General features: G+C 35.5%; 1 protein-coding gene and 1 long non-coding RNA gene across 4 annotated transcripts in view; one reads left to right on the forward strand and one right to left on the reverse strand.

Annotated features, from left to right (window-relative positions):
- LOC136845787 (transcription factor HES-4-like) overlaps nucleotides 1–4,793 on the forward strand; it is a 213,312-nt gene extending 208,519 nt beyond the window's left edge. Inside the window, exons 1-3 of one of the 2 annotated variants that reach the window (XM_067116104.1) lie at nucleotides 1,301–1,504; nucleotides 2,877–2,972; nucleotides 3,277–4,495. In XM_067116104.1, coding sequence (XP_066972205.1) covers nucleotides 1,448–1,504; nucleotides 2,877–2,972; nucleotides 3,277–4,356 — 1,233 coding nt within the window. In that variant the 5' untranslated portion in view covers nucleotides 1,301–1,447 and the 3' untranslated portion in view covers nucleotides 4,357–4,495. Of the gene's footprint in view, nucleotides 1–1,300; nucleotides 1,505–2,876; nucleotides 2,973–3,276 lie in introns of those variants that run through there. The other variant, XM_067116103.1, reaches the window with a different exon arrangement.
- Nucleotides 1–13,798, reverse strand: part of LOC136845788 (uncharacterized) — a 236,683-nt gene that overhangs the window by 47,869 nt on the left and 175,016 nt on the right. The gene's annotated exons all lie outside the window — the stretch shown is intronic.

Here is a 13,798-nt window from a genome sequence, read left to right on the forward strand (position 1 = left end):
TCCCCCATTCTCCCCACATTAACAGACTGCTTCAGAATACTCTGATCCACCTTTTCACTGGCATTAACCTCAGCTACAATTTTTTCTCACTTTTTCACTCGACAATTCATCTCGGCAACCCCCGACTTTTTTTCTTGCGTTTGCAACTTGCATTCACACTTCAGTTCCATAAAGAATAATTAATCTAACATTCTTACAGTACATTCTTATCTTCCCAACCTTCAGCAACGTTCTTGCTTCCTTTTCTCTTTCACCTGTTCTTTATTTCACTTCTTCTTTTTCCCGACCATTTTTTTGTTGCATGTGCTCCAAAATGACTTGGAATCAGCCACGTCGTTCCTTCACCACTATTACAAGCCCTATTATTATTATTACTATCCAATATCTTTATGCTTAAATAATGTGCTTATTTTCCGGATAAGGTAGAGGCAAACGAACCGTAAATGGAACTGAATAATCTACAGGAACAAAGAGAGGAATCGCGTCACCTCTTTCCGCAGGTTATTGAAAACAAAGTTTGAACTTTGCTTATCTTGGATACATAGAAACAATATGGTGAAAATCATATATTAAAGGATGAAATAAAAACTGAATAGTGCCCCTGACACAATTAGAATACATGACGTACGTACCTAAGTATCTCGGTCGTTGATTATTAACTAAAATGGTTTAACCTATGAAGGCCAAATCCATAAAGAGGTTTTGACAGCAAAAATTTTCATCTTTGTTACCCACGAAAACCAACGAAACCCGTTTTCAGTCGCGTGGTTCACCTTGCGTGCACTAATGACAGAAGAGCATCCGCCACGTGGGTGATGACTCCACCCTTTAGGGCATCTGGCCAATCACGTTGTCCCATATAGTCTCAGCGAGTTTTCTCTGCTCCGATTGGACGTATCTTAATGACGTCGCAGACGAGCGCATGCTGTGGGTGGAACATCCGAATGACGTCATCGGCTCAGTTCCACAAAATACATCGGTTGTTAAAATAAAATCATTTTTCTTTAGGAAAAGAAATGCTGGTTAGAACATCAATGTCTGATGATAATTCGTGGAAAAATCCATATAGCATAAACTGACACAAAACAAATCGTAACAATGGAAGGTAGGCGTTGTGACAGAAATACATACAGAGATAAACGTAGTTGGCACCAGTCTATAGGCTCGCCTCGGGTGGCAGTCGTGCGCAGGGACAGTTCACGTCTGGCGGTCACGCGAGTTAACCAACACCTCTCCAGCGGGCACGCGATTCCATACCTTGATGGACGTGTGCCGTATTTTCGGCGGTCAGTTTTGTTAGTGCCGTTGCAAGTGACGCTGTTTCGCTACTGATTCAATATCGTTTGGATGCTATAATAATTAGTTAAACACTGGAAGAAAAATTCATGGACCGCTAATCAAGAAATACGCTAACAGACAATTAACAGATTGCATCGTTTTGTGTGGAATGTGCAGTTCAAAAAACATTACGAGAATGGCAGATACACCCAAGTCCAATAGGAGGGTAAGTTTTACTCTTCTGTCTAAACAAGTAACTGTAACAGCAATTGACCTGGACAGATTTTTTTCTCGAAAAAAAATTGCATATGTCATATTTTTTTAAACATCCATAATTTTGCAAGGTGAGAAGCTTATGAGAATACCATGGTTTGTCTTAGAAACACATGACTATTTATTATGTTAGAGGCCGAATTGTTTAGCCTAGATTAAGGCTACCTCAATAAAAGCAAGGTGAGTAGCAGAGTCTCTGATGTTGGAAATTCTTTTTTGGTAGAGTTGATAGTTTCCAGAACTACATTTTGCCATAGCCAAATTAAAAAATAAGGACGAAATTCATTAACTTGCGATTTTAGTTTACCCCATAATATCTAGGAGTTTGCTGACCTATAAATGTAACTGAATTGACGAAAAGCGACAATAAAACATGTACGAAAAAATACAAACACTGATAGAGAGATTGTTTCCAGTGAAGTCATTTAGATCAAATTAGATCTACAAAAAAGGCCTCATATTAGAAATGAGAATACAAAGAAGTTCTTAATCATTTTTTTAATTGAGCAAATTAAAAATCTTGCAGACGAACTTTCTACTTGTAGAAACGAATCACATACTGTATTTCTGTTAAAAAAGAAAGCAACAAATGTTATCGCGACAACGAATCCAATGGAATCTGAGACCTTGAAATGTATGAAAAGTTAGCAATGACCTTTTAAATGTTATTAAGTCATGTTGATATGTAAATCGTGAGAAGGCTAAAAGAAATCACTTTTGTCAACTTCGATGCCAAATGCATAAAGCTGGCACACTGATTGCTCATATAGATATGAATATTTCACAAAACCATGAATGACAATGAAGTGGACGTAGAAACGCGAGAGAAGCTCTCAGCAATCACCAAAGAACAATAACTACGACAACTGTCAAGGGAAGACGAGACTTTATGACTGTACTGATTTACAGCAGAGAGGGACAATAACAAGACGTAGATTAGGTCTAAGAATAAGGACAGAATGAAAATGAGTAGATCATGAAAGAAACAAGCGCAGTAAATTCACCATGGTTTAAATGGAAGTCTCGAGATTTCACCTTCTGTATTCCGAGAGGGAGACAAATATGAGCTATACGTGGGAAACATATTATCGATGTTATCTATAATATGCAGCGATGAAAAAGGTATAAATACGGTAACTATATGAGAGTAATAACCCAACACTTGATGTCTGTCGCTCTTGTTTGTGGATGTAACGTGATTCAAATGTTTTATGAGTGAGACACACTTACAAACACTCACCAAATACGAATATGACAGACATAGGCTACACATGGACACCTTGTCTTACCACAATAATAAAAAATTTTCTTTCTTTCTTTTCTAGAGTAACAAACCACTGATGGAGCGGAGGCGTCGAGAGAGGATTAACCATTGCCTCAATGAGCTCAAGAACTTAGTCCTGACGGCTCAGAAGAAAGACGTGAGTATTTAAAGCGCCAGATCGGCTGGAGAGAAAAGCTCTGTGGCCGTTTTACGAAATACCTGATTCTATTTCTTACCTAATTTCACCTGGGGATAAGACGTCAATAAATGTTGAATTTTGTTATTTATTTTATTATAAGTAGATTGAATGTTTTAAAAACTAACAACAATGGAATATCCTACGTTAGATGATTAATTATGATTTTCAAAAAGTAGTGCATGTAGCTCTTTCTATTAAATATAACTAAGTATGTCGTAAGCGCCATTTGATAATCATTCAGTTTTGTTATATTACTCGACAGCCAACTCGATACAGCAAACTGGAGAAGGCAGACATCCTGGAGATGACAGTGCGACACGTACAAGACCTCCACAGAAACGATTCCGTCCTAAGCCGGAATGCAACGTCGCCTTCCACCGCAGATGCCACAGCGAAATACAACGCCGGTTTCAGAAAGTGCGCTTCCGAAGTCAGCAGGTTCCTCTCAGGCGTCAACGGTCTGCCCCCTGATCTTCATGCCCGGGTACTGTCACACCTCAGTTCTAGTACAAATGCAGAATTCCCGTTGGTCAAAAGATCACCAGCCGCAAAAGGGGATACTCTGGCGTCGACAAAATTCCCACCAAGGAGCAAAAAACTTCCTCACCCTCCTCCCCCTCCCCCTCCCCCTCCTCCTCATCATCATCCAAGGCAACAGCATCAATTGCAAGTCGCAGGAATGTCAGTCGCCGATGCCAGGTTGTCTTCCGGTCAGTTGCAAGCCCTCGTCGTGCCATCATGGACAGGTGTGTCTGTCAGCGGCAGCCCGCCCACTAATGCCACGTCTCCAGAGGCGGCCGGTGCCCCATCCTCCCCCGAGTCAGCCCGGGGAAGCCCCAGTATGTCATCCTCTACTGAAGAGCCCGGTTACGATATCCTCCACAGCAGTGACCACATCATCGCCATTAAATACCTTCCTAGGCCCCCGACGGCTGCCCATTCCAGTGCACTTTCCTCCTCTTCAGCCTCCTTTTCAAATGTCAAAAGCACGCACTCGAGCACGACGGTGTGCTCAGGCAGGATGCAAGTGGACCTCCAAGTGGCACCATTAGATCTCGCCACGTCTCATCGTCGATATGCCACTATCACCACCGCCACTGCATCCCCAAAGAGGCACCGAGCAATAACGGTGTCCGTAGAATCTGTTTCACCTCAGCTTAAGACAGACGAGTATGCAACTCACCCAAGAGCTCCAGCTTCTTCCTCCAGCAAAAGTCAGCAGCTTCAGAATGTAACCCCCATCATAGCAAAGGGGGCGAGTATCCCCATTTCCCTCAGAGAGGTTCGACATGCCCCGTACCCTGTTCACAACCATCAGAACCCACACTGGAGACCTTGGTGAAATACACTTACTCCTTGCCCGTCATTTGGTCTAAAGTGGAATTTTAGCATTGTATAACAAACTTGAAAAGTTGTTGAGACAAGCGATACAAAACACCACCCGAGGAAAATTTTATGGGTCGAAAACTAAGATGGGCAACCAATTTCGTAGTCTAATGACATTGAAGAATTCTACCCACTGACTTATAAAATGTAAAATATATATGAATATATAATTGTAAATAAGAATTCTGGGAAGTGTACAGTTCCAGGAACTGAGAATGCACTAAAGCTTGTTTATGGCCATATTTCAAATGATCTTCTAACAGCTTTTACGGCTGGCTATCAGCAATCTCTTCCCATTCCTGTGAAAACATCGTGCCTTGTCCATAGTTACCGTACCTGAGTGTGGGCATTTAATACACGTAGTGTTTCAAAACGCGAATTGGTCTGGTAAAACTAAGGTATACTTAACTTAAAACGCGAATTTATTTCCAAGAATTATTTTTCTATGTCACCTAACGTATTTGAATACAAAATATTTCCTGATCACTGATTCTGTCCATTACTTTCATTCCAAAGAACTTTAGAATTTGTATAAAGTTTATAATTCATAGTTCTATACTTCTAAAAAGGCCTTGTATACAATAGATTCGAGCATTTTCTACAAGTTACAACTATTACATAAGTAAAACCAAGACATTCTTGCCATACTGTTCTTTTGTAAATATGTTTTCCCGTGTTCCTAATATCAATGGTGCTGTGATGTGTGCATTTGGGTGTGCAAGACATTTGTGTATGTTGTGTAAGTTTAAAAAAATATATATATGTATATACGATGTATATAATTTGAGTGTGTAACTGCGTTTTTTGTATGTTTCTTAGGTTTACAACTGTCCATCTATCCACTGATTTGTCCATATATATATATATATATATATATATATATATATATATATATATATATATATATATATATATATATATATATATATATATATATATATATATATATATATATATATATATATATATATATATAGATATATATATATACATAGTATATATATATATATATATATATATATATATATATATATATATTTATATATATATACATATATATATAATCTTCTATCTGTGTATATATAAAGTAGTAATAAAAATGCTTCTGATGAATAATTTTCTACCGACAGGGGTAATAATATTTTGTAATGATGTTCTCTAATCATCCATGAAGCGCTGTTGTGTTTTGTAAAGCAAGGCTATTAGATAAGACAAAATAAGCCCAGATGGAGAGCTTTCGGCAAACAATGAATATAGATAATATATTTTGTGACTTTTTTTCACTGTTTTCGTCTTCCACATCAAGTGTGCATCTAAATTCTTGGTAAAGCTTACTATGCTCGTAGTACAAAATATGAAAGTTATATTTCTTAACAAAATTATAAATGAATATCCTAATTTAATGGTATCATTTTGACATCCCTTTCTTTTTTTTTCTTCAACTTATATGATCGCTATTTAAACAAAACTGAAACTAAACGGAGAGAGAATAAACATAGAAATAATCATAATAACCGAACAAATGCTCACGTGAATGAAATACACTAAAACAAAACCAGCAACTTGAAAATGACCAAAAGCTTTTAGGTCACTGAACGATAATGACCAGTCTTGAGAAGTATTGATATATGCTTCCTCGTTTCTAACAACGGAACAAGTCACTTGTTCGTATTGTCAATACCATTAACGTCATTATCTCGTATATTAGGTGTCAGAACTTCTGTGATATTTTAGTTCACCGGGCATTCTTTTTTCCCGCTTTAAATGTTTTACTCATTATTTTTTAATAAATGTTTTACTCATTATTTTTTCTTCTGTGATGAAGAAAAAATGAGCAAAACACTTAAAATAAAACATTTAAAACGGGAAAAAAAAGAATGCTAAATAAACTAAAATATAAGATTTATTGTACCGTAATCAACCAGAGATGATGCATAATTCAGAAACATGGGCTTAAAAACAGAAGGAGGAACAGAAGCTGGAGAGAACAGAAATTAGGATACTGAGGTTGATTTTGGGGATCTCGCTGCGTGAAAGGCTGGAAAATGAAGAATTTAGGAAAGAAATGCCGATATGGTAAAGATTACCGATATGATAAGAGAGTCTAGACTGAGATGGTCTGAACATGTGGTAAGGATGTGTGAGGATGAAGGAGTGAAAAGGGTTTGGGTGGAACTGTTACGGGTAGCAGGTCGAGAGGGAAGAGAAAGATGAGACGTCGTGATAAAATGATGGAGGATTTGGAGAAAAAGGGTTTGGAAGACGATAGAGATTTCAACAGAAATGGCTGAAGATCTACGAACCACAAAAGTCGAAAATATCTCTAAGCTAAGATAATGAAGTTTCAGTATCTTCACAGATCAATGTAATTTCGAATTATAAACATTTCTGTAAATATAATCCTAAATTCAGTCTCCCGAAACAAAGTTCTGCATTTTCATAAATAAAAACAAAAACAAAAAATTTTCTATATTAACTTTATACTAACATCATAATTATTAGAAGGAACAAAAAATGAAACAAACAAGCAACTGCCCTAACCTCTCGTCAGGCACAATCAGGCCTTGGATGACTGGGGGTGGGGGAAGGGGGGGAGCCAAGGGTGGTAATACCCTACCGGAAATCGTTACAGTGTCATACGACCCACATGGAATGCACAAGTGTATAGGAGACTCATGGGAGGACGACAAGGCTGGCTGGTGGTTATGAAAAGAGGAGGCGGTGATAGAAAGCCACAAGATGGAGAAGGGGAACAGAATAATAATAATAATAATAATAATAATAATAATAATAATAATAATAATAATAATAATAATTTATTAGAGTAATAATATTGTTGAAAAGAATGGCACTCTTTATCATACAGTGCCATTCTTTTCAACGAAGTTTGCCTCAAAAAGAGTCTCCTTCCGAATAATAATAACTATAATATTATCCTTATTAATTTAAAGGAGACCGTAGAACTTTCACGGTGTTCATGATTATACAGAAAAGTTTTGCCTTTTCCCATCATGAAGAGGAACGCATTTCCTTTAATACATTATGAATCCATTTAACACACATGGAAAAGATGTGATGATGAAAACATTATAAGGGAGTGAATGAAAAGACAATTTTTGAGTAGGATTCAAACGCAAGTTGTTTCGGCCAAAGCACTTTGGAAAGTTTGCATAAGAATTATATTAAGAAGAAGAATTGCTGCGATAATTTTATTACTGTTATGACTTCTATTATTATTATTGTCAATATTATTGATGCTACAAGAACCCTTTTTGTTTTCATCATAATTATCATTATTACTCTACGAAACGATTTTATGCGAAATATAGAGGACAGACGGTTGGATGAAATTTTCTGAACCTTTACCTTGTAATACTGGTAAATCTCAAAATTATACTTCAAAAGTTTTGATGGCGTAGTTCACAAGACGTGGATGCCATACTGTATTTTGCCGCAAACTAAAAAGTTCTTTTAAAAAACTGCTAATGGAAAATTCTTCTCAGCTTAAATTGCATCAACTTCTTAATTTAGCGAATAAAAGTTGTCAAATTCACATCTATCTGTATAGGAATTAGGTTATGGTGACCATGTTTATTTGGCAACGTGACTCAGTATTTTTAAAAGCTTGTACAACTTTAAGAATATTAATACATTTGGTATGTTGGCTATCGTAGCTAATACAGAGCAGAGCGTGTATAAAAACCAATTCATTAGCATACATCCTGTGACCTTGTATATATATATATATATATATATATATATATATATATATATATATATATATATATATATATATATATATATATATATATAAATATATATATATATAATATATATATATATATATATATGTACATATAAATATATATATAATTATATACATATATATGTATATATAAATAAATATACATATGTATGTATATATATAAATATATATACATATATATGTATACATAAATATAAATACATATATATGTATATATATGCAGTATATACATATGTATATACATATATAAGTTGTTTTTAGTCAAAATAAGTAACCTCTCAGGACTTAGCTTACAATGAAGTCTTCTGCAGGATAGAATGACCATATTATGCAAAAGAGAATTAAATGATAGCTGGGTGAATATAAACAAAACAGCAAACAGGTAAGCAATCATGCACTCAAAAGCATCCCGAAAATTAAGCCGAAGAAGGTGGAGATGCGTAGCACTGGAAAGCATCATTAGTGTCCCCCATCTTACGAGCATGAGCAAGAACTTAAAATTCTTGGGAGTTGTTACAGTAAACTGCAAGCATATGGAGAAAAATATAAACTTTAACTGAAATTGTCAATATGGTGAATTTGTGAAACCTCAAGATATGAGAAAAATATTGACAAAGATTTGTCAGATTTGTAACTGGCTTTGATCTACAGGCCGACCCCTTTTGAACTATGCCGACATTGTATACGTTTTTCATTTGAATTCAACAAACTGATTTAACAGCCATAATGCATTCCTAAAAGAGAGAAGGGGAGGGAATGTGAAAAGTTGTCCTGTACAACGGAAAATCTTGTGCACTTAAAGGAAATTACTAGAAAAAATCAGTGTACAAAAATCTGTTACTAAGTATATCAATACATTAACACGTATATTTATCGTTTGTTATTTCCTTGTCAAAAAAAACAGGTGTGCGTAAATTCACCTGGACGCATAAAACAAAAATGAATCTGCTTGTGATAAAAACACTGTAAACAGAACTGTTTTATTTGGTAGCACACATTTGATAAAGTAGTTTCAATATAAATTCAGAATAATAATAATAATCTCTCTCTCTCTCTCTCTCTCTCTCTTTCCATGTATGATTCACAGATGTGGTTTCAAGAACCTCACTATGTAACATAAATGAATATTGTGGCTGTTTGTTAAATGACGGACACTCTTCTTATATACATACGGCCGCCGAGCTGCATTGATTCTTCAACACCTGAGGGGCGGGGGATTCATTGCTTAAGAAAGATAGCTGGTCCTCAGTCGATAAAACACCTCTCTCTGGAATTCGGAACTCATCCCAGCACTGCTCTTTCTACTGCCCCGAAAACAATTTCCGTCATATTGAAATCTCTGTCTCACTTGTATATACACTTCATATCTAATCGCCTGTTCGAATGATGGCTAAATGCACAAGGAAAATGAACTATAGCTCAGTAAAAAAATTAAACTAAGGTCATTCGATCGTTCACCAACGAAACTATTTTCATAGAAATGAGACTTAAACCTGCATTTTCACTGCTTCTGCGTCACCGTAAATCTTCCTTGGCAAGAAAAAAAGATCTCGGGAGTGGAACAGGCTCGACGCTGCGCTACAGACGTAAAGAAATTAATAAAAATAAAAAATATAAAAGTATTCACTTGTTTTAATATTTGTTATGTATGTGGCATCTAAAAATCATCTTCATGAAAAGTAATTTATGGAGATACAACTTGATAATATTATCAATAATTATTATTTGGTAATTTATACAATAAACTCTATTCAATCATTCTTTTATTGTTCCTGCTGTTAATGCTGAGAACATTATGAAAATACTTGAAATCCTGTGAAACTTTATCAATAAAGAAAGTGATGACGGCATCTCACGAGAAGTACATTTTTAAAAAAGTAATGTGATGAAAACCAACACGCGGCTTCAAGCATTAACAGCGAAAATATGGTAGCGTCACTCAACAAATCGTCAGATAAGTCATTAAAGCCGCGATGCGTGAAAACGCTTAACCCACTTGAGACGTTCGGTAATTCCGGTAGTCTCATACAAATGTTTCTTCGAACCTTAAAGTCCGAAAAAAATGTCAAACAGGTACGCTTAGGAACATCTCCGCTACGCAGTGCTACGCCATCAAATGTACGAAAATCGTTTTAAGATACTGTAAGTCGCTAAGATCACCAACTTTCATTTCTGGGTGACATGCTGACGCAATAAATTAGCTTAATTAAGCAAGGCTTGCTTATAGTGAGATTCCAGAGCTTATTGTCATGGACTTCGCATTGGAGGAACGTGAAATAAAATAACAAATGAGCTTATAATTCGCTATTTCACAAATTATAAATGACCCAAAGACTTACAGAGGAAATAGGAAACAGACAGATACAGGAAATAATTAGTTAATACAAACTGAACTATAACAAATTCACTTTTTAATCATATGAAGCAACTTGTCTAGTGACGAAATCATTATCATCATTATCATCATCATCGCCATGTCAAGAAGAAGCAAAGGGCCAGAGACCGCCTCACTCCTGGCTAGCAGTCTTCCTGGGAAATTTTCACGCTCCCTTGCCTGCGTATAGAGGGAATTCATGCCTAACTTAAACCACTCCCATAACACTGGAAGGAACGTCTTTAAAGTCGTAACTTAAAGAATCTTGGCTACCGGCCCGTACAGCATTATAGCGGACTGAACCTGACACGGCCAACCGTCAAATACCGCTGAGCCGCCCTGTAAGCAGACACTTCTTTCTCTCTTTTTCAGCTTCCACGGCTCACTGGCTTCGTCTACATTTCTTATCCGGTAGGGACAAAATATTGCTATAAGCATATGAATTTCCCTTTGACAGAGTAACACTCTAAAATGACTTTGAAAGCAACTGTGGCGCAATGAATGGCAGTCACGGCCAGTTAACAAAGAACTCAGTTCCGTGCGTACTAATACACACTGTACACACACACATATTATATATATATATATATATATATATATATATATATATATATATATATATATATATATATATATATATATATATATATATATATATATATATATATATATGTATGCATGTATGAGTGTGTGTGCACATATATGCATGTATATAAATATATACATACAATATATACGTGTATGTATATACACATAAACATTCTAATATACCCACATGCATATTTGTAAATAATAATTTTTCCTACTCCCTATGAATATGGTAGGGTTGCACCTCTCCATCCATAACATCAAAAGAAATTTAATTTACGAGCTGCATGGCGTAGGTGAGCAGTCATTATAACCTGTACGTATTATGAATATTACGTCAGGTGCCTCTTAAGAAAAAAGGACTTCTCTTACAGCAAATTAGAATGAAGGATGTTCCTTCATAAACAATCCCCAACTTAGCTTTCTAATTTTAATTTCATCAAAATTACACGTTCTTAATCTTCACCAGTTTCTTAGAGAGTGGTAAAGTTTTCTCAAAGAGAAAGGAAAAAGATTTACCAAAGCCTTGCGTCAGCGTTTTGATCTAGCTAACTTCGGTTCATTTCATTCCCTTCGGAACATCATACTTCAATAGATAAAAATGAAAGACTAGGGGATCTTACACTTTTATGCACGCTGAAAGAACTTCTGGTGAAAACGAATTGAATAAAAGGTATGGCGGCTAGTAACTGACACCGTATGCCTTTTGATTTACAAACAAAATGAAACGATGTATTGCGAAGGGCTCTTCAAAAATGTCAGAATACGTGCTCATACGGGGAAAATTCGCATCATTTACTAACAATTTAAGAGTACTTAAATGAATACTAAGTGTAACGGAAACAAATTACCTGAGCGTTAACGTTCACTGTCCAAATATAAATAATGTCGACTTCACACCTGCTGACTTCCATAAGGTCACAGTGTTCCTACCCTTAACTCCTAACTTCATATAATCAACACTACACAACCTACTCAACTCCACGCATATAAATGCTGTTAAGCTGGTCTATTGAAAAGTTTTCAAAATTTAAAAGACCTCAACACTGGGAATTCCACAAAGGTTCTCTAAAAGTTACATAGACACCTAATTGTAAATAAGATACTGGCCATTTTTGTAAGAGAAAAAAGCCTTTCTTCTTTTAAATTTAGATCAATTTGGAGAAAAAACGCGAAAAGAGGTCAACAGAGTTGTGTTTAGGTCATACTTTAAGTGTAGCCGAGTTAGTTAAAAGACGACAGCAAATGAATTTAAATTTTCAGCAAGGGATAAATCCGAATGGGAGGAACTGTTGAACATTTTCTTGGGAAGAAACAAATTTTTTTTGCAGTTTCAATTTTATATGTATATATATATAAACATATATTTATATATATATATATATATATATATATATATATATATATATATATATATATATATATATATATGTATATATACATATATGTGCATACATACATACGTACATATATACATTCTACTTCTAGAGGATGTTACTATTCTATATTCTTTATTTTTTAGATTAATGCTGAATAACTGTAAACTGCGTAGCTTGTCTAACGCACGCTAAATGTACCACTAGCGAATTTCCCTGGGTAATCACTACTTAAACTGGATTATCCGAATTCCGGATGATTAACCCCCACTAAGGGAACAATGATTTTTACAAAACAATCCTTTTTGGAAATAGTATTTTCAAAGCATGCATTTTGAATAGAATAGGGCAAAGGCCAAGTGCTGGGAACTATGAGGTCATCCAGCGCTGAAATGGAAATTGATAGTAAAATGGCTTGAAAGGTGTAACAGGAAGAAAATCTCCAAGTCGCACTATGAATCAATCGTCACGATAAGGTGGAAAGTAAGATGGAAGAAAGAGAATATGAACGGAGGTACAATAAAAGAAATGGAAGGAGTTGCAGCAAGGGGCCGAAAGGGATACTGCAAAGAACCTTAAGCAATGCCTATAGTGCACCGCATGAGGTGCACTGACGGCGCTACCCCCTACGGGAAAGTATGCATTTAGATTAAGGTCACAGAGAGAGAGAGAGAGAGAGAGAGAGAGAGAGAGAGAGAGAGAGAGAGAGAAGACTTCCTATTAAAATCAGCTAATTGCCCTTCGTTTTGGTACATTATTCAGGTCTTATTATCAACTGCAACTGCATTTGCTTCCAAACAATAAACAATGTTTATCACACGATGCTCAACGTAATGATTTTTTAAGAGTCAGAAATCCGTTCTGCTCTGTATTAGACTTGTAATGTAAATGTTAATGGAATCTGTAACAATTTTCTACAAGAAAATTTGCTGAAAATTATGAAGATTGCTTCATTAAAGCAATTGTTTTCATAGCTTTACTCTTTACGTGGTTTGGAAAGAGAATTACTGCTTTTACTCAGCTACTTTATTTCTATGAAATTCTTTCGGTAAATTAAACATGCTCAGAGGAAACATATTCTGTGTCGCACGGAATCATCGTAATACAACCATGGATGGAAGTTACATAGATTTACTGTAAAACTAACTTACTTGTGCGTAAGTGAGGTAGTATAACAGGTATCTTGCAGAATTTAAAAATTTATTTGGAAATCTTTCCGGAAGATTATTAGTCTTCTGTTATTAATATTCAATATAGAAATAATTTCAATGATTTCAATAACTGCTATCTAATG

Source organism: Macrobrachium rosenbergii, chromosome 14 (genome assembly GCF_040412425.1).
Source record: "Macrobrachium rosenbergii isolate ZJJX-2024 chromosome 14, ASM4041242v1, whole genome shotgun sequence".
Lineage (NCBI taxonomy): Eukaryota > Metazoa > Arthropoda > Malacostraca > Decapoda > Palaemonidae > Macrobrachium > Macrobrachium rosenbergii.